Here is a 21,983-nt window from a genome sequence, read left to right as displayed (position 1 = left end):
AAAACCATAACAATTTATGTTAAGGGTGGTTGTATTGGGTTTAATAGTGCCTCTCCCATAAAGTAATATTCATCTGGAACCTGTGAATATTACCTCAGTTGGGAATGTAGAAGTTGCAGATATAATAGTATTAAGATGAGATTATCCTGGTTAGGACACCATAATCCTTACGAAAAGAGGAAAATTTGGAAAAAGATACAGAAAGACGTTGGCCATGTGAATAACACTTTATGGCTTCTCTTTGGCACATCCAAATTGCTAGCACAACTATTTTTGTGCTTGGGGATCATTTTTAAGTAAAGTAAGGGTCATTTGAATACAAGCAGTGAGCTACCACAATAATAAATCTGATAATTAAGAAGGCTAGTGATTAACAGTTGGCAGATACATAGTGTGGATATGATAAGCAAACAGCATGATTCAGATCCCTTGCAAGAAGTGGGTGGTGCAAGATTTGGACATGCTACTCAGGATTGTGCTTAATTGAAAACTTCAAAATTTTTCATTTCTAGAATTTTCCATTTAATATTTCCAGACTGCAATTGACTGTGGGTACCTGAAACCAAGGAAAGCAAAACCATGGATAAGAAGGGAGACTACTGTATTAGGAATAGGATATTTGCTGAATGAGTCTTGGAATCTCATCTGATAGAAGTATTGTCCTAATGCCACCATTAGGCTGCAAAAATAACATTAAGGTCATGTTTAAAATTCATCTGCTTTAAATAAAATATTGTAAATATCACCTTTCTAAACCACTCCTGTGTTCAGCAGGGCTTCCAGAAAATTAAGATCTTCAGGGAATAATTTCTGGAGTAGGGAAGAGAGATAGTTTAAAACAGAGATGTGTTAACCTCATTCAACTGGACCAGATCATTATGGTGGTCATCTGTGTCATGCCCACGTCCGAAAATGAATAGACAACTGCTTACATTTGCTTTGATATCCTTATTGGCCACCACAAAGCACTTTTCCCTGGGTGAGAGAAATTCCAGATAGGGAAATATTCAGAGCTCAGAATTCCCCACAAGTAGCTGAACCAGCCTGTTTGACAGCAAGGTGAGGACAAAACAGTAAAGCCAGAACCAAACCTGAATGTGTTGCAGATTTTCAGTGAGTTCCTGAAAGTACAAGAAGGTCTAGAAGGCTTATGAAGCAAGCTGATAGTCTAATGAAACTCTGTGTGCTCTAGTATGTGGTCTGTTTTCCCATTTTCTTAAAAACTTCATATTTTATTGACTAAACATTTATAACAAATTATATCTGACATTTTTTATGTGCCATGTACTGTGCTCTGTATTGGGAATACAAAGGAGAATAAGACCCTGGAGAACTTTCTATCTTATAGTAGAAAATGAGCAGATAACAAAATTATCAGATAATGTACGCACAATGATGGAGAAATATGCAGTGTGTACTAAGGGAACACAGGGATAAGAACTGCACTCAAACTAATGAGTCAGCAAAAGGTACCTGGAACAAGTGATGCTCCAGCCCAGCTCTTAGAGTAGAAAGATCATCAGGTGACAGGGGGTTCAGCCGTGTGGGGCACTTGAACTCTACTGGGAGATGTTAGAGCTTCAAGTGTGAGTTGTAGCATGCTGAGATGAGGCGAGCAGAAGCCAAAGGATTGTCTCTTGCATCACATTAAAGAACTTGTAGTGAAGAAGAGCTGTTATTGGGGGAAGGCAGGCCATTATATTTACCTTTGAGGAAGGAATCTCTAGAAAATGGTGTTGAAAGGGCTCAAGCAAAGACCAGTTTCTGGTTAGGCAGTGATCAGTGTTTAGAAAAGATGACAAGCCTGTTTTCAAGAATGGGCAGAAGGCTAAAAATATTAGGTAGATTAGGAGATAAAACTGATGGATATAAGAGACTGAGTCCACATCTTCTTGGGGATCTGGGTAGAGGAGATGCCATCATAGAACGAGAACACAAGAGCAAGGAGGCTTAGTGTAGATAATAATTGAAGTGACTGTAAGACAACTGCTTTGTTGTCCACCCTGCCCCTGGGAGGGGTTGGTTTTTTTAGTTGTAACAGTCAGGATTTGGCCAGGATAATACAGGTCACTTTAGGTATTTCATGCCTGCAAGGTTTTTAATGAAGAGAATTAGAATTTGTCTGAACCATTGTAGGGAACTGTGGTGAGGCAAGCTACACTGACAATGTCAGCCTACAGCATGAGCTGTGTGAGTCTTAAGGTCAGAACTAAGCAGTGATTGTCAAGAACAATTGGGCAAAGGTTCTTACTCATAAGTGAATTATAATGTAGATAATGGAAGAGTTACAAGTGAATCTTTAAAGTTCATTAATGCTAATACAAAAATAGATAATGTTCTATGAAAAAATAAGTAAAGTTGGAGTGTGAAATATGGAAGGATAGTTAGGACAGCTAAGCATATAAGTAAATACATACTTCATTTGATAAATGCTACAGTAAATTGTATTTACCTGTAGGAGTTCTTTTCAAACCTTAACTTTGGGCATTGCTACTTACGAATGAATTTAAAAAATCCAATTTTGCGCTTCTTTTTCATGACAACTAGTAATAATTGTGAGTTTAGTTCTGTTTGTTTGGTTCTGATAATACTATGTATTTTTATGCACTTAATAATAAAATTTAAAAATTACCACTAAAAATTTATCATGTACATTTAAAGAATAATGACACTATCATTAAGACAACATTTTATTTTGTTTATACTGGGGTGTACTCAGGATCTCACACTTTCTAGGCAGGAAGTCCACTTGCCTAGAAATGGCAGCAATAAAATAAATACAAATAATATTTTTATTTGAGGTAGGTACTAGAGAGGATTTAGTATGTTCCCAACACAAATAAATGATGAATGCTTGAGGTGATCTATCTATCTATCTATCTACCCATCTATTTATCTATCTATAAATTATCCCAATCTGAGCATCACACACACACACATATATATATATATATATATATATAATCACACTATATTTTACACATATGTATAATTACTATGCATCAACTAAAATAACTCATATTTAAAAAGCAAAAATTATTTTAGGAGAATGACACATTCCTATTATCAAAAAATAGAAATTTCAGGCTGTTCTTAGGCAGCAGGGCCATTCTGCAGTAATTGGAACCTGGCTAAGATGCTACCATCTTGAATCTTCCCATTTTGTTCTTCTCTTTGGCTGGAACACTCTTCCTAACCATGTCCATGACTCCTCCTCTCTCTCAGTCAGTTGCTGCTCAAAGATCCTTTTCTCAGAAAAGCCTTCTCCAACTCCCTTATCTAAAACAGCACCATCCCTTTCTTTTGCTTTGGTTTTTCAAACCAAAACATGGCATTGTATTACACAATTACATATTTTCGTCAATCTCCTTACTAGATTGTAAGATTCCCAGGGACAGGAGTCTTGTGTCTTTTAAAATGACTGCTGTTAACCCAGGGCCAGAATAATCACCACATCAACAAATTTTTTTAAAATGGACCTTATTGTTTAAAGCAGTTTTAAGTTCATAGCAAAATTAAGAGGAAAATTTCCCATACACTCCCTGTCCTCACTCATGTATAGCCGTGCCCATTATCAAATGTCCCATCAGAGTGGTACATTTATTACAATTGATAAACCCATATTGATACATCAGAATAACCCAAAGTCCATATACATTAGAGTTCACTCTTTATGTGGTGGAGTCCATGGGTTTGATCAAATGTCTAAGAACCTGTGTCCTTCATTATCATACCATACGGAGTACTTTTACTGTCCTAATAATCCTCTGTGTTTTACCTTTTTATCTTTTCCCAGCCCTGGGAATCACTGATCTTTCTTTATCAGAATGTCATATAGCTGGACTCATGTAGTATGTAATCCTTTCAGATTGGCTTCTTTCACTTGCCTTGTCTCAGGCTTTGCTTTGGAAGTAACCCAATCTAAGTTTCTCTGTAAAATGCTGCAATTGAACATGAACAGATAAATTAAAAATGAAGACATATGCAAATATAAGTTATTGCAACTGAGGTTACAAACAAACAAAAAATCTCACGAAGCTAAAATCAAAGCAGTGAACTCAGTGTTCTTACTATGTGTCAAGCATTGTTCTAAGAGATTCACATACAACTTACTTGGTTGCCACAAAAACTCTGTGACAACTAAATCTAGAGTTAGGGCTGGGAGCATGGCTAAAGTGGTAGAGAACCTGCCTAGCAAGCATAGGGACCTGAGTTCAAACCCCAGTAACACCAAAAAAAAGTTAAGGAACTTTCCCAAGTCTACACAGCTTGTTAAAAAATGGAGCCAGTATTCAAACCCAGTGTAGTGCCTATGTCTTTACTGTTTACTATGATACTATGATAAAGAAGTGATTTAAAAAAGATGATGTATCAATAATGCCATATCAGGCAAGTATTGTGTATAATTAAACTATTTATATATTATATATAGTGTATATATATGTTTCATATATGTATGTGCATACATATACATAGCATATATATGAATAGTACAGAATGAAATTTGATGTCATTATAATCTCAAGGATAATAGGGTCACCACATAAACAGGAACAGTTAGGAGATAAATACTTTTCTTAAAAATCCCTCAGCCTGCACCAGTGGCTCACACCTATAATCCTAGCTATTTGGGAGGCTGAAATCAGGAGGATCAAGGTTTGAGACCAGCCCTGGCAAATAGTTTGTAAGAACCCATCTCCAAAATAACCAGAGCAAAATGGACTGGAGATGTGGTCAAGCAGTACAGCACCTGTTTTGCAAGTGTGAAGCCCTGAATCCAAACCCCAGTTCAATCAACCACCACCACCACCACAACAACAAAAAGCTTGTAAATTGATGTTACTCAATCAGTTGTTCACAAAAGTGATTTGTCATTAGCTTCTAACAGGGAATGACCACTAGCAGCTGCTTTTGTGATTGGCAGCAATACACCTTGTAGGAATTCAAAGGGCAGGTATAGTCGAAAGCTAAAATTGTCCTATATTATAAGGTACCACCTATTCCTTGTATGGTTTGGCATTGAACAAAAACATGGAGGTCTCTTTGAGCTTGTAGCCCTGGCCAAGTGGTCTTGGTGTCTCCATCCTCCAGGATTGGTTGTCAAAAATCATTACTTACTTCATGCAAAGCACTGAGCTGACACTTTGAGATAGAAAAGGAGACTAAAGTTCAGTGTGTGAGAGAAGGAGACTAAGGTTCAGTGTGTGCTCTCTAGGACACGACCATCTAGTGGGGAAGCATAAGAGGATAACCCAAATTTTACTTTTTTATGAGAACTTCAGATGAAGTTATTCAAATGGACTTCTGCACGTTGACACAGTTTTTACTCCTTGACTTCAGCTGTTGTAGCTGTGACAGGGTGTGGTTACCTCAGAAGAGGGAAGATGCAAACCAAACTGTCATACCCTGGTCCTCTGCAGGTGGTTTACTGTTCTTCAAACAAGAGGAAGTCAAAAAGCCTGCAGAGTCTGCGACAGAGCACACTGCCTGGCATGCTGTAATCTAAAGCCTCTGCCTCCTGTAGGGGCTGGAGCATCTGAGCACATCAACACTGGGGGCTGTGGAGACAGGAAGTAGGGCGTCATCAGCAGGCGGGGAATAAGAATGATGTCTATTTTTCTCAGAGGACCCACAGGAAGGACATGGGAAGTCAGATTAAAATGGGCTTGACACCTCTGTCCTGGGAAATCCTATCATGTGACTAAAAAGAAAACCTAAAAAGCTGCTAACCTGCTCATTGCCTAGAGATGGGAGGTCCTTTGGAGGAAACTCCTGACCACAGCCCAGTAGAACAGAAGGTTGACAGTCTTGCTGAAAAAGCCAGCTAGAAAAAGACTTCAAATTCCACCTGGGGTGACAAGAAATATTTCTCCATCGTCTTCTTTTTTTTTTGGTGGTGGCATTGAGGTTTGGACTCAGGGCCTAATGCTTACTAGACAAGCATTCTACCACTTAAGCCATGCCTCCAGCTAGACTATTAGTCTCGTAATATGCCATTTGGATTTCTCCCCATGTGATTTCTTTTTTTTAAGAAAAAGAAAATGTGGGAATGTGACAGAATGCAGGGCATTTTTTTTAACTTTGTTTTTGCTATTTAATAGCCTTTCTAAAGAAATCATAAGACCCATATGTAAGTTATGATCTATGATTCTTAATTAGCAAATGGTATTTCTAATTTTCAAATAGAGCAACTCATATATCATTAAGTTTGTGATGCCAAATCTTAATTAAACCTTTAAATGTCAGTCACCACAAATCTTTAAGGAATTAGGGAAATTATCATGAAGACAAAAAAAAAATAAGCAAAAGGAAAAATACCAGGATGTCAAACATATCAATTAAAAAGTTTGATGAATAGAAAAGACAAGCAGAGTGGACTTACAGTCCCTTAAATAAAAAAAAAAATCTCTTAATGCATCCCCAAAGGAAAATATATGAATGAACATACTTCCGTGTTTAGTAAATATGAAGGAAAATGGTTTTAGAGCAATAAAAGTTGAACTAGACAGGGACGGTATTTGTTTTAAAGTCTTTAAAGTGAACCTAAAATTTTATTTAAAAATATAAACATGCATACTTCTTAGTTAGGTTAAAGCTGTAGTCAACATATGTAGTTTAGTAACTATTAGTTAAGGTACTATATTACCTTAAGTTAAAGTATACTTAACCTTAAATTATACTTAAGGTTAAGTTATATTAGTTAAGGTCCAAACATATGATGGCTTAAACTTTTTGGGTTTGGTGGTACCAGGGTTTGAAAACTCAAGGGCTGACACTCTTGAGGCAGGCACTACTGATTGAGCCACTCCTCCAGACCTTTTTGCTGTGGTTGTTCTTGAGGATCTTACTGTTTGCCCAGGCTGACTTGGTCCATGATCCTCCTATTTTATGCTTCTTGCTGTTGCTGGAATGATAGGCATTCACAGCTATGCTCAGCTTTTTTTTACTGAGTTGGAATCTCAAAAACTATGCCCCCTTCACCCCCTAATCCTCCCCCCAACCCTGGCTGGCCTAGAACCTTGATCCTTTTGAGCTTAACCTTTTGCAAACTTGGGAAGACAGGAATGTGCCACCTCACCCATCTGTTGGTTGAGATGGGTCGTCCTTGTTGGGCTGGCCACCAACTGTAATCCTTTCAATTTCATTCTCTTAAATAGCTAGGATTACAGGTGTGAACCACTGGCGCCCAGCTCAATGATGGCTTAAACTTAATGCAAGTTTATTTATTGCTCATGTAAAGTCCAAACTAGGTACATCAGAGCAGTAGGTACTTGTCCTCTAGGCAAGACCAGGAGGGTTTCATCCTGTGACCTCCCCATCTTCAATAGTTAGACATTGAGGTCACTGTGAACATTTATATCAATCTGGTCAACAGAAGAAGAGCCCAAAGAAGGTAGCACATACTGCTTCTACCCATGTGCTAGAGCTCGTCATATGTCCACATATAACTGAAAGGAATATGCAGGTGAGCTCTGTGGCAGGAAGCAGAAATAGGTCAAATGGACAAGCTAGTCCTGTCCCCTAAGTCTTCCCAAGTGGAGTGTCCATAAGCTGGTTTAGTATGTGAGCAGTCTTTTCTTTGATTACTGTCTTTGTTGCTGCTCATTACAGTGTCAACAGGATAAGAAGTGAAATATTAGAAAGAGAGATATTTTATAAATTCCACTGATGGTTTTGGTGTTCCATGAGCTCCTATGAAAGTCCATGGTAAGAGTCTGACCGGTATAGTAAATCTGTGTTGTGCGTACTCCCATCATGAAAATCCAAGGCAGACGACGATATATAGGATTATATAGAGGTATAGGATCAGTGCCAAGGGGTGGTCAACCGATCCATTATCAGCCAATTACACTCACTTCCTAGGATTTGATGCTGGAGCAGAGCAGTATAAAGATGGGGACAACAGCTTTAGGATTTATCGACTCATTCCTGCATGGTGGTGTTCAGGACGGTTGAGTAACTTCTGGGGCTGAGATCTGAGACAGTCTGGGGTAGATGGTCTGTTTTGAACATGGCCCTTCAAATTTTTCTCCCAGCCATGAGCTCCTTCATGTACATTCATTAAATTTTATAACAAAATTAGACATAGTGTTTTTTTAAATGTACGCAAGCAAAGAATCCTAAATAATATATTAAATGCGTAAGCTTTTAGTACCAAATTAGAAAGCAGCCACTAGCTGAGCTGGAATGAGATGGTTAGGAGGACCAGCATGGATTCAGTCACACTGACTTTGTCACTTAGCTCAGTGATTTTAGTAAGTCGCTTTTCTTCTCTGAACCTCAGTTTTCTCCTGTTTGAAATGACAGTAACTTTATCTTCCTTAGAGAGTTGGCAGAATTAAATAAGATAAAGTAAGACATTTACTTACTTTGTGGGTAGCTGTTATTTACTGTTTGGTACCTGTACTTTTACCGACAGAAATACTTGGCTACCTAAATGCCTTTTTCTAAACTGTGTTTTATTGGAGCCAAATACACGTCTATTGAGGTTTTCTTGGGTTTTGTGGTCTTCCTGCTAAGATTAGAAGCCTTCAATTTACATGTTATTTTAACTAATTATGGACTAAGTCAATTTAGGCAATTTTATAACATATAGGTGCTGTAAAACCTCAAATTAAAAACAGCAGGACCTATGGGGACATCATAGTGCACTAGGGTTGGAAAAGCACATTTGGTATGGTTTGGATATGGCTTAAGTGTGTCACCTGAAGTCTTACATGCTGGAAGCTGGATCTGCAGTGTGTCAATATGGGAAGGTGAGACCCCTAAGAGGTATGGCCCATGGAGAGGTACTTAGGTCAGTTGCAGTCATGCCCTAGCCTCTCTTTGGCTTCCTTTTTCTATTATTCTGTTTCTCCTTCTTATCTTACTATCATTACCATTTGCCATGTATCAAGGGGGGAGGGGTCCTTGCCAGAGTCTACCTCATACTATTTGGTCTTTCATCTTCTAAAACTGTGAGCTAAACAAACCTCTTTTCTTTATAAAGCTAGCCTGTCTCAACTATTTTATTATGATAACGAAAAATAGACTAATATAACATTCAATATTTCTTGAGCTTTCTAATCAGAGCTTTAATTAAAATAACAAAAATCTTAGTCACAACATAACCATTGCTGAATCTCTGTGGGGAGTTTCCAACTACTGTCACAGTGCATCAATCCTTTGCAACCTTGGACTTGCTCCTTTGCCCACTGAGATTCAGGGCCAGAACATTTGCTCCTAATGAACATTTTTATCCCAATTCAAAATCCCATCTCTGGTGCAGTCATTTTCATTCATCAATTATTTTTATGCAGGAGGGAAGGTCTTCACAATTTCTTGATACTTGCTATTTCCCAGGGAGTTGAAAAGTTTCACAATTTTGAATCTACTAAACCAACTATTGCCTGCATTAAAGCAAAAACACTTCTGTAACATTTTTTTCACTAATGACTTCAAATATTGCTAAGGTGCTTGTCTAATTCTAAGAGAAAAAGTACTCGATTACCCTTAAAACATTAACACATGGGAAAAAATCTAGTATGAATCTACATTTTTTGACACAATTTTCCTATTCACCAATGAGTATGAGGTAATCATGTAAGAAAGCCCTATACATATTGTAATAGAACAAACTGTATAAAAAAAGGAAAAAAATCAGATAACACTGGGTTTGTACACTAAAGGATTAATTTTGTTCAGATAGAGTTTTGGCCTTTGTCTTTAGCTCTGGGATTTCAATTCTAAGCCCTGGGAATTTGCTGCCTGATAAGAGCGTCCTTTTTTAGCTGTGGGCCTTGGGCCATGCCAGCCTATCTATGTGATGATGTTGTTTATGGTGGGGGACTTGGTCTGTGAAGTATCAGATTAACTTCATGCATGCAGGCAACCATGCCTGTATGACCCAGCTCAATAAAAATTGGACACCAAGGCTTGGGTGAGCTCAGCCACACCCAATACACTTGGAACTATTAAATGGAAAATTCTAGAAATAAAAAATTTTGAAGTTTTCAATTAAGCAAAATTTTGAGTAGCATGCCCAAATCTTGCATCACCCACTTCTTCTTGTGAAGGATCTGAATCATGCCGTTTTTTTAGCATACTCCATGCATATTGTTGCACAATATTACTGGGAAAAGTAAGCACTGCTCCACTGGTGGAGGGCAGATGGGAGCTCTGAGCCTGGAATGTTCCTGGATCCTGCTCTATTCTCTTTCCTCTGCTCCTGTTCACCTGTATTCTTAGGCTATAATAAACCATAATAGTGAATATAATGACTTTTCTGAGTTCTGTGAGTCCTTGTAATGAACTATTGAACCTGGTTGCGAAATCAAAGTTGACTTTTCTCTTTCCTTATGCTCTTCTGTATTGTATGATTTCTTTAAATTCAAAAGTCTCATGTAATTTTAAAGTCATTAAAAACTATTTCCATTTGAAAAACTCTAGACAGAAATTTGTTTTAGGTACTTCATGAAGTAGCTCAGTGTTTTAGGGACGCAGTAATAATTGTGTATCAAACTTTCATGAAGAAAAAAATAATGAGATCATTGTGGGTTCAGAAATCCTGAATTTGTGAATTTCCCAGTTTGATGTATAAACTTTCATGATGGGAGGTATAATAGTAAATCTTCTTTGGAAAAATGCACATGATTTTAGAACTTACTGCCACTTGGAGGCACACTTAGGGACACATTTTGATAGTGTTGGGGGAAGAACATGTGACTGAGGAAAAGCTGATGTATTTCATCTGTTCTTATAATTATATGTATTTTTAAAAGTTCAATTAAAGTTTAAAGCTCAAATTTACTTAGAGTCAAAACTCAAGTCATTAGTGAAATTCCCTAACTTTTCCATCATTTAATTATTTCTCTTTGAATTCCTAGGTTTGTTGGAGTCTGTTCATCATATCAACTTAGTCCTTAATAATGTCTTATGTTCACATAAATCATAGTCATAGAAACAGAATATTAGAAATAGAAAGAAACTTAGCATCATTGGACATTACTCTTCATTTTCAAGACTACATATTTGATGTGGCAGGCATGGACAGAGGCTTTGCTCAAAGTTCCACGTCATATTAGCAGAATTTGGCTCTCCCTTGTTTTAGGCCCAAGTTCTTTTCCCTATATTCACAGATATAATGTTTTCTTTTTTTAAACACTAATTTTCTTGAAGGAAGAGATATCTTTTACTTCTTTTTAAATTGAAATAACTCCTCTAGAGATCTAATTAGGAGTCATGGAAACAAGTAAATGTTTGCTTCAAGAGGACAAATGATTAACAAAAATGACAATTAAGATGCATCTATTGAGATTTCAGTGTTAGTGTCTAAGTTTAATAGGAAAGAATGCCATGACATATTGGTGACATCTGCCTCTGATACAAGAGGAAGGCATGTATACATAAGTAAAATACGTATTTTTCCTCTGGCCAATGTTAAGTCCTCTTAACTATATGAACACTGTGGGAAGAATATAAGTGGAGAAGAGAAAGACAATATGGATCCCTGTACAATACTGGAGCAGGGGAATTAACCCTAGATATCAATGTCATGAAACATGATCCTGTCAAATTATCTCCTTAGAACCCCTAAAGCTATGAACATGCAGTAGGGTGCTCAATAAAGACATGCTGATTATTAAAATTAGGATACGAGCAAATATTTTCACAATATCTAAGAACACATATTTTCATCTTTCTTTGGTAACTCTATGTCAAGCACTTAGTAGGTGCTTTAAAACTCCTTAAGGAACAAAAAAACATGACCTTTAAAGCAGTACCGTGAATCTTTAGATTATTAATGCATAAAATCATCTGACATAAAGGTGAGACTATTGAAAACTGATGTTTGTTTGGCATAACTATAGAGTCTTCAATATACTTTGACCACCCATCAAAGATGCCCAAAGGGCACAAAAGAAAAAAGGGGGATTCAGAAAGCTCTCCTCTAACCTATGGAATTTTATGAGTCAAATCATGGGGAAAATCTGACTCCGTGTGGACTTCCATTCTATATGTCATTTTTCTTCCGTAGGTTCAGCCCTCATGATGTCAGGAGTTCCAGGAGTCAAAATAGCGTGGGGGCATGGATCCAATATTGACTCATACAGAGTGGAAGAAATCTACACCGAAGTTTGGATGAGATAATTTGGTTTGAGTGCTAGGGATGTGACTGCTGATCACAGAGGAAAAGGGCAACCAAGGTGTAAGTTTTGTCTTACTGACTACCTACTCAGTTAAGACCCAGGATTGCATGAGATGTAACTGAAATCTTGCTGACGCATAATGTATAACCATAGCCAGTTTTCAGAAAGAAAGTCTAGCTGAAAAGAAAAAAGAAAGTTTTCAGCCCCTCTGTTTTACTAATACGGTCACACCTTGGCTCCTGGTGGCTTTAAAAAGCTTTTAAAGGATATCTTGGTGGTGAATTATTGTGTAGGCTCCGTATTGGCTGAACCATCAATGTGTGAAACCTCTAGTTTGCATGTGTAACATAGGTGTTTTACAGGCAGCAAAGAGAGAGAAATTTCGATGTTTGCAAAGTTGACAGGACAGGAAAAGACGATAAAAGGATACACCATTGTAGTGACAGCATTCTGAACTGAAGAAGCATATATCTAAATAAGAAAACCTAATAGATTATTCACTTCCAACCTAGGATGCAAGGCCAGTCACATGATTTGCAAACAACAGTGCAAAATGAAAATAAGGACTCATTGTTAAAAATTATTAGGAATTTCAAGAAGGTAACATCGGACCATTAAATCAAGTATGGGTTATTGACTGCTCGGGTGGCATGTCCATGACATTGAGTCTGCTAAGATGGCCAGTCAAGAATTTGAAAGCCTTGTTTTTAAAAGAATTAAAATGGAGCCACTATCTCATAAATTCTATATAAAAAAATCCCAGAACGCAAAGCCTGTCTGAGTTTAATTATTTGAACCTACACCTAACATATGAATTAGAAGCACATACAATAATTTTAAAGGCTATTTATCAGCTCAGGGATAGGTTGATTAAGGAAAGAATTTTGGTTTTAGATTCAGCACTGTGTTAATCATGTCAGTAAATTTAAATACATCATTTTGCTTTTCTAGGTCTTGATTTTTTTTTTAATCAACAGAACTAAAATTTCTTTCTTTGAAATATTTTAAAAAGATAATGTTACAAATCTCAAGACAAGAAAAATGTGGCATAAATTGCCCATATAAAAAATCTAAATAAAGAAAAATAGTATTTTTAAAATGCATATCCTACAGACATTAAAACCATTAAAAGAGCCTGTTATAATATAGTGCTGATAAATTTGACAACATATGTGAGATAGTCAAATTCCTTGGAAAACACTATTTAATATAATGAAACAAGAAAAATAGGAAATATGCATATGTTTTAAATTTACTTTGAATGTCTGTATGGTTGTTACAATAATGGTCTGTAATGGACATCCATTGAACCTGTGAATAATGTCACCTTACATAGCAAAAGGGACTTTGCAGAGGGGATTAAGGACCTGGAGATGGGAGATTATTTTGGATTATCCAGGAAGGTCCATTCTAATAGCATGGGTTCTTAAAAGTGGAGAACCATTCCACTCTGTAGCCAGTGGAAGATGTGACTAAAGAAGAAGGACTAGAGATGGAACACTGCTGGCTTTGAAGATGCAAGAAGGGGCCATGAGCTAAGTGGGTGGTCTCCAGAAGCCAGAAAAGGCAAGCAAAACAAAAGGATTTTTCCCTTAGCGCCTTTGTAATACTTTGGTTTTAGTCCAGTAAAATCATGAATTTGCCTTTCTTTCTTTTTTTTGTTCTGGTGAGACAGGATCTCACTATGTAGCCCAGTCTGGATCCTCAAACTCACCAGTCTCCTGCCCTAGCCTTTAAAGTGCTGGGATTACAGATATGTGCCACCATGCCCAGTGAATTTGCATTGTTTTAAACTATGAAATGTATGTTAAATTGTTATAGCAGCCACAGAAAACTAATACAATTTATTTTCAAAAACTGAATTCCTAATTTAAAAATCTTCCCCCACAAAGAAACTCCAGTCCCAAACTAGCTTCCCTAATGTTTTGCAAAGTTTTCCAGAGAATAGAGAGGAGGGGACATGTCTTAGCTTACTTGATGAGACCAGAAAACTGAGATAACAAAGTCTCACAAGAACTTTATAAGAACAGAAAACTATAGGCCAATCTCTGAAATCCTTAACAAATTATAAGCAGGCAAAATTCAGTAATACAAATAAAGAATAACAGAACACAAACAGTATGACTTTATATAAGGTTTTTTTTTTTTTTGTGGCTTGTACCTATAATCCTAGCTATTTGCGAGGCAAAGATCAGGAGGATCTCTGTTCAGGGATGAGCCAGGCAAATAATTCCAGAGACCCTATCTCCAAAATATCCAATGCAAAAAAGAGCTGGCAGAATGACTCAAGTGGTAGAGAGCCCTGCCCAGCCAGAGTAAGGCCCTGAGTTCAAAGCCTGGTACCACCAAAACCAAAAAACAAATAACTAATGGGGTTTGAACTCAGGGCCTTGTGTTTGTTAGGCAGGTGCTCCACCACCTGGGCCATACTCCCAAGCCCCTTTTGCTTCAGTTAGTTTTTGAAAAGGGTCTCCTGTTTATGGCTGGGCCTGCCTGGAATAACAGACATGTACCACCACACCTAGCTTTCTTAATTGCTTGAGATGAGGTCTCTGAGTCTCTGGAATTTTTTTGCCTAGGCTGTCCTTGAACTATGATGTCCCTTTCTTGAGTAGGTAGGATTGCAGGAATGAGCCACCATGCCCAGTTTAGGAATGTGAAGGTTTTTTTTTAAATTTAAATTTTATTTTATCATTTTTACATTTACTTAAATGTGTCTACATTATTTGGCCACCTCCCCTACCCCACCACTACAGGCAGAACCTGCTCTGCCCTCTTTCTAGGTCTTGATTTATAAATCTAAAAAATGAAGGGGTAGATCATAGATAATCTATAATTCCATAATTCTGAGCTCGGTCATGCTAGCAAGAGTTATTGGAGCTTGGGGTTTAGCTATGTGGTAACTAATTCTAGCCATTTGGCCACGTTGGAAATTCAGTTCTCCATATGCAACAACTATTGGATCCTACTATTCTTAATTCATGGATCCTACTGTTCTTATTTTCTTTTCCTAACACTATATTTCAGTGGATAAATCAAGAAATGGATAGAACTAATTTTTACCCCTTTCCAGAAAATATGGACTATTCCTTGCAGTGTTTGACTATTGGTTTCCTAGAAGGTATTGATTGTCAATGGTGTGTCAAGGCTTTGATAAGGCTTTGTTCATATCATTGTTTTACCCAGCAAGTACCTTCTCTGGACCACATTTTTCCTTGAAGAGAGCAACAGATCCTGTGTGCAGCCATGTAATTTCCACACTCTTCACTTGCTGTACAAGATGCTCTCATCTCATGGTTATTTTGATTTCATTTACTCTTTGGAAAAGTAACTCCTCAAAGGTCCTTTTTCTTTTTAACATACAACTTTACCTGGAATTGTTCCACTCAGCAGGCATTGGCTAGAGACACATAATGTCATGTTTCTAATATTAATAATAAATACTATTTAATTCGATGTGAGCCTGATAGCATTGGGTTTCGAACTTGAGGGAAAATAAGTGAGCACTCAAATTTCCATTTATTCAGCACTATCTGTGAGCAAATCTCCACATTAAAATATTTTAGGGACGAAAAGGATGCTATAGAAGCAATGAAACAATTTCTGGTTTTAGGAAAATTCAGTCAAACATGGCAAAAGACACATGATAACTGTCATATGAGACTGAGGATTAGGACTCTAAGAAAAGTATAAAGGCTAGTAGAGAGACACGAGATTGGTTTTTAAAGTAGAAGAATTCTGGGAGAAGTCATGGAGATGTTTCTTAGACTGGGCCTCAGTGGTTGGATACCATTCTGAGAAGCACAGACGAGGGCAAATGGAATGCAAAGCCAAAGAAACTGCATGAACAAAATTCAGAGTGTGTTTTTAAGGAATGACTAGTCACCTATCATGCCTGAATAACAATAAAGAACTTATTGAGTGATTACTATATTCCAGGAAAAATTCTTATGCATTGTCTGCTTTAACTTTCAGCTGAAGCCTGAAAAGAAACACTATTATTAAACCCACTTTAGAAATAAGGAAACCAGGTCATAGAAGAGTTAATAAGCTTACTGAAGATCTCAGAGCTATGTGGGAATGGAGTTTGCACCCATAGCCATCATACTTCATTGTACACAGTATAGGTAGAAATACAAGGTGGCTTGGAACCAAAGAGTGAAGGGCCTTCTGTGCAATCTCAGAGGGTATTCTTTACAAATAAATTGCCAAGGGAGGAGAAGGAATCTTAATTTTTGTATTTAAGGGGGGAAAATAAACAAAATGTTAAAAAAATTTCTCTATTACTAGTGATTATTTGGAACAATTGATTGTCTAGAGTTACATTTCAATGCAGAAGTTCCTAGCCACATGTAGCTATTGAGTGTTTGAAATGGCTAGAATAAATTTTAAGGATTTAGTATGATAAAATATAAAGTATCTATTAATAATATATTGATATATATTAAAATATTATCTTGCATATGTTGGTTTAAATATATTTTGAATTGTTTTTACATATTTCTTTTTATTTTTATTAATGGGACTATTAGATAATTTAAATTTATGTGGTTTGCATCATATTGCTGCTGGGCAGTAAAGCAATTTGAAACTTGTGAAAAGTGCTTTACTAATCAACTCTGATGAAGGACTTCCTCACCACATTGGTTTTTTAGCCATATTCTTTCCTTGCTTTCTGGTCATTTGCAAGAAAAATTAAAAACGGCTTCCCCTTTGTAAAAGTTTGAGAGGCCCTAGAATTTCCTTTTTTACTTGTTCCCAACCACAAACAAATGATCAATGTGATCTGTGGATGAGGAGTCAACATTTTACAAGGGCAAAAGGGGATATGCAAAAAAATTTCCAGCCCCTGAATGGTGCGAAGTAAAAGTGCTTTCAAAGGATCCCACAAGAATGGCACAGGTGGGTACAATGGGTCTGTCTCATCGTCAAAAGACCCAAGGAATTGAAAGGAAACTCTAACTATAACACCCAAATGCCACAAAACCATAGTTATTAATACAAACTAACTAGTCCCTGCCTATCTGTCACCATCTCATCTTAAAAAACTTGTGAAAATACGTAATCCTGATGAGACTTCAATTAGGTATAAATACCAGCAGCAAAAGGAGATTCAGTACATAGCTCCGATTGTTGGCAGAACAGCGATTAGAAAAGAAAGATCAGCTAAGTCCTTTGGACCTGGTTGACTTACTCAGGAGCTACTGATTTCAACTCCGTCACTTTGAACACAATGAATTATACAAGTTATATCTTGGCTTTTCAGCTCTGCATCATTTTGGGTTCTTCAAGCTGTTACTGCCAGGCCACATTTTTTAAAGAAATAGAAAATCTCAAGGAATATTTTGTAAGTATGATCTTTTAATAATACTTGCTTGTGGTTGAAAATGACTGGATGTTGACTTGTAGTTGTAGCTAGTAGGCCACCATCTCTAGTCCACAGTCATTTTGAGAAGATATGGTGTTATTTTGCTAACTTGTTCAAGGGATGTTTCTTGACTTAACAAGCTAGACATTGCTGTAATCTTCTGCTCAGTTTGCTAGAGAGACTTGGCATTTATGATTCCTCCAAAAGATGGGCAAAACATATGTATAAAATGCAATCATACTGATGATTTTGTGGTGAGAATCCACTCAGTTATAATCAGTTAAGAAGTGTACATATGAAGAAAATGATTGGGTTTAATTTCTGATTCTCAGACTACCATGGAAGTGACAGTGAAAGGTAAAGATTAACATTGAAAATAGTAATAGGAAATAATTGATCATAAAGTAAAAGAAGGTGAAGTTCTTATTGTTTTCACAATTTTACTTGTGATTTTTTTCCTGAAGTCATTCACTCACTGAGATTTTGTAGAAGTTATGAGTCTGGCCTAAGATTTTATAATTTTTGTTTTATGAATCCCTTTTTGAATTTTATTTCTGATTAATGAAAATAGTTTTTTCATTTAAAATAGTATTTGTCCAAAACTTAAGCTATTGTGATTATAGCTATTATAAATGTTTAAGAATTCACAATCAATTTTATTCTCACAGTATAAATCAAATCTCTCTCACAACATGTATTTGGAACTATGCTTTAAAGCTGGGTATAATAAAACCCTATACCAGGGCACAGGTACAGGTTATAGAAACCTGTACCACAGGGGGCAGTGTATTATAGTGGGATGGCTTTGCTGACTCTTTTAAAGCTAGGGTTGAAAATACTTCTTTAACTTGCTGTAGTTATTTAGGACACCTGAAGTGTCATCAGCCGTGTTGAGTTCATTTGTGATATTGCAGTGTAAGGATTACACAGTAAATGAGAAAGCTAAAAGAGCACAATTGTGGTTAGCTAAAGCTAACCTATAAGCTTTTGGGAATACATCTTGTTAGAGCTAAACGGAGGGTTGACAAGACAGTAACTATTGTCAGCTTTTGAGTTCAATGAAGCTTGATGCATGTTTTAGGACAGTTTATGGACTAATTATAAATGAATTTTTCTTTCTTTTCTCAGAATGCAAGCACTTCAGATGTAGCAGATGGGAAGCCTCTTTTCATAGATATTTTGAAGGACTGGAAAGAGGTAAACTGAATATTCCTATTTGGCTGGTTTTCATGTTGCTTATTTTTTGATGGATAAATTCACATCATCCTCTCTGTGTTCTTTTCTCCTAAGGAGAGTGACAAAAAAATAATTCAGAGCCAAATTGTCTCCTTCTACTTCAAACTCTTTGAAAGCTTAAAAGACAACCAGCACATCCAGAAGAGCATGGACACCATCAAGGAAGACCTGTTTGTTAAGTTCTTCAACAGCAGCAGCAACAAACTGAATGACTTCGTAAAGCTGACTCAGATTCCGGTGAGACTATGTCAATGCTTTCTTTGGTTTCAGGGCAGAGCATTTAACTCTCAGGAAGTAGAAATTAGCTGCTTAAAAGCTGTTAAGGCTATGAAACTCCTGGTTGAAAGTCTTCTTAATCCCACTGTGCTTATATCAAGTCAGGATCATCTGGAAAACCACAGGCATTAAGACTGTTGTGCATGTCATGGATAAATCCAGTGAGGAGGAAGCAGATGAAGCAGTAGAGAGGAGTATTGAGAAGCAGTGCTCTCATGGCCCCTTGCTTGTGTGATGGAAATTCTCTTGCTTTGGACTGGAGGCTGTGTGTCTTAGTGGAAAGAGCAGTGGGAGGGGGTGAGAAGATTTATATTCTCCTCCCAACTTGGCCACAAGGAACTGTGTGATCTCAGATGAATCACATGCCTGGCGGGGGCTCAGTTTCCTCATTTTGAAAAGAACTTGTTGAGTTCACTACATAAGTTCTATGATCTCCTTTGTTCTGAAACTTTGCAAGGCCATGAGTAGAAAATGAGAATGAGAGAGGAGAAAGCTACCTCAAGGGAGGCACAGGGGTACCACACTACCAGCGTTTCAGTTTTTCACACTTGCTTCTGGAGGTGGGGAAATGGTGGGACTTACACCTTTTGACAAGATAGCTTGATTAACTTTCAGATACTAGAAGATCTCAGCTGGAGAACCTTAGGCTCCCAAGTTTTATTGCATGAAATTGTCTTAAGTCTTTAAATTATGGCTTCTAGAATCTAAAAGATAACTTTAAAGTATAAAGACAAATCATGTCTTTCAGAATTTTATCTATAAGACAAAGGCTTCCAGAATCTTTTGGCTTTCATATAAATGAGCTTGAATGACTGACTTGTGCCCTTATGATTTGTGCTTTCATTAAACCCTAGTCAGTCTCTCACCTGACTCATGAAAGCTCCAGGAGCTGTAAGGAGACATGGCAATAGTTTTCCTGGGGCCATATGCTAGAGACCCAGTGACCAAGAAAGCACTTGTTTCTAACCCAGGGCCCACCCCTGTCTTGCTGTTCTGTCTTGGATAAGTCTTGCAGACTCTTGGTGATGCTTTGAACATGAAAAAAAACAGCCTATAAAACAGCTGGTAGTAATGTTTTCTATTCTGTTATATTGGATCTTGAAAAGTGGAAAAAAAAAACTCTTAGTTTCATCTTTCTGGAAGCTCCAGGCTCTTGCTTTATGACAGGCCATCTTGAGTGAGCTCTTAGCCATTGTCCTTTGCTGAGTAGTATACATACTTTAGGCAGCTGTACTCTTTGATAGTAAGACCTGCAGCCTAGAAACTCCCTAGTCACTCTTGGAAATGTGGCAACATGGCCCCAGCATTTCCAGTGTTAGAAAGAGATGAAAATAAATGGTGTTCATTTCATTAAACATGAAGTGTCCTAAATGGCTATATTGCTTAGAATGAAGAAATGCAAATGGTTCAATTTGCTGGTGTAGGACACGAGGAATAGGAAAAGTTGTATTTCCTAATTTTAAATGTTCTATAACAGTAATTCGATTATTGCCATATGAGCACAATTGTTTATCTTTAATCCGATTCTGGAAGTGATGAGACTGACCTAATTTGGGAGAAATTTAAAATAGTTTTTCCCTATCTTGGACTTACTTTTCCAAAGTAATTAGCCTGCTTCAGTTGCTTTCAAGCTTTGGTGGGTATACTAATTACTTTGGGAACTTAGTGACCATACAATAGAAATGGCTTTCTCCTTCATACAACTGGGTCTCTGAGTTCTTTGCTAGGTCCCAGGTTAGTCTGCTACACACAAAAGGTGAGAAGCATTGGCTTATAGAACTCATTTGAAATGTAGAGCAAGTATGACTCAGTGTAAAGTGATAGAATTGGTAGACTAAAAGTCATTTTAGCAATTTCTTCATTGTTTAGATGAGTAAATAGAGGTTCAGAAAGGTTAAATTAGTGGTTCAAAGTCAGAGTTACTGCATGGATGATTCAGTCCATCTTTTTTTTTTTCATTCCACATCAGAGCTCTTTTTCTTTATAATTTTGAGAATTCTGTAGCAGTAAATATATGTCAAGTGACATAACCCACTGTATTCCCCATTACTGTACAACTTAAAATTTAATTGTTCTTTTAGCCTTTACTGAAGAAGTGAATATTGTATTTTGAGGAAACATACTAATATTCAGAATCATCTTTTTAAAAAGGAATATTTCCATTTTCACTGACCATGATGTCATCAAAGGAGACTGTCCTGATGGCTTGCATGCCTGAAATTGTATTTTGCTGTTTTTCCTCCCATTAGGTAAATGACCCACAGGTCCAACGCAAAGCCATCAGTGAACTCATCAAAGTGATGAATGACCTGTCTCCAAGATCTGTCCTAAAGAAGAGAAAAAGGAGTCGGTGCTGCTTTGGGGCTGCAGAGCATCCAATTAAGACTCGTCCTTCCAGCATTAGTTGAGTTTTTTAAAATCTAAATCTATTTATTACTATTTAACATTATTTATATGGAGAATATATTTAGATTCATCAATCCAAGAAATATTTATAATTGCAGTTTTTATGTAATGGAAATGATTATCTATTAATATATGTATTATTTATAATTCCCATATCCTGTAACTATTTCCTTCGACTCTTTATTCTTTTTTACCTATTAGGCAATATTATATGATTGTAAGACTTTATCCAAGGGGTCAGCTAAACAGCTGACCCAACCCAGGCCCTATGGGTTGTGTATTTCTTTCACTTGACAACACAAGGGACACTTGTAACTGAAATAACACCATCCAGTTGCTGCCTATTTAGAACATGTCTGCATTCTGAGCCACTGCTTAATGACATGTCTGATGGCACTTGAATGTGTCAGGTGGTATGACCTGTCCTCTGAGAAAAATAGCATCTCAAGAGATTTCACACCGGGTGCTTCCGAATATTGTTAACAACTCTTGACTGTATCCAAATGGAAACTGTTTAGTTTACCAATATCTAAAGTATGAATAAAGTATGCTTTCACAAATATTCATGC

At 37.0% G+C, this 21,983-nt stretch overlaps 1 protein-coding gene across 1 annotated transcript; it reads left to right on the top strand.

Annotated features, from left to right (window-relative positions):
• Positions 1 to 17,266: 17,266 nt before the first annotated feature.
• On the top strand, positions 17,267 to 21,478 carry Ifng (interferon gamma). Its single transcript, XM_020152642.2, has 4 exons — positions 17,267 to 17,475; positions 18,625 to 18,693; positions 18,787 to 18,969; positions 21,258 to 21,478. The coding sequence occupies exons 1-4, from the start codon at positions 17,362 to 17,364 to the stop codon at positions 21,414 to 21,416; spliced, it is 525 nt and encodes a 174-aa protein (XP_020008231.1). The 5' UTR covers positions 17,267 to 17,361; the 3' UTR covers positions 21,417 to 21,478.
• Positions 21,479 to 21,983: the final 505 nt, after the last annotated feature.

The sequence above is a fragment of the Castor canadensis genome, chromosome 8 (assembly GCF_047511655.1).
Source record: "Castor canadensis chromosome 8, mCasCan1.hap1v2, whole genome shotgun sequence".
Lineage (NCBI taxonomy): Eukaryota > Metazoa > Chordata > Mammalia > Rodentia > Castoridae > Castor > Castor canadensis.
The sequence above is the reverse complement of the archived record's forward strand: the minus strand, read 5'-3'. Positions and strand labels throughout refer to the sequence as shown.

What these genes read in the sequence shown, in the direction of transcription:
- Ifng (XM_020152642.2), top strand. Translation starts at nt 17,362, where the DNA reads ATGAATTATACAAGTTATATCTTGGCTTTTCAGCTCTGCATCATTTTG. An exon ending in AAAATCTCAAGGAATATTTT is followed by an intron (nt 17,476 to 18,624) that starts GTAAGTATGATC and finishes TTCTTTTCTCAG; the next exon opens with AATGCAAGCACTTCAGATGT. An exon ending in TTTTGAAGGACTGGAAAGAG is followed by an intron (nt 18,694 to 18,786) that starts GTAAACTGAATA and finishes TTTTCTCCTAAG; the next exon opens with GAGAGTGACAAAAAAATAAT.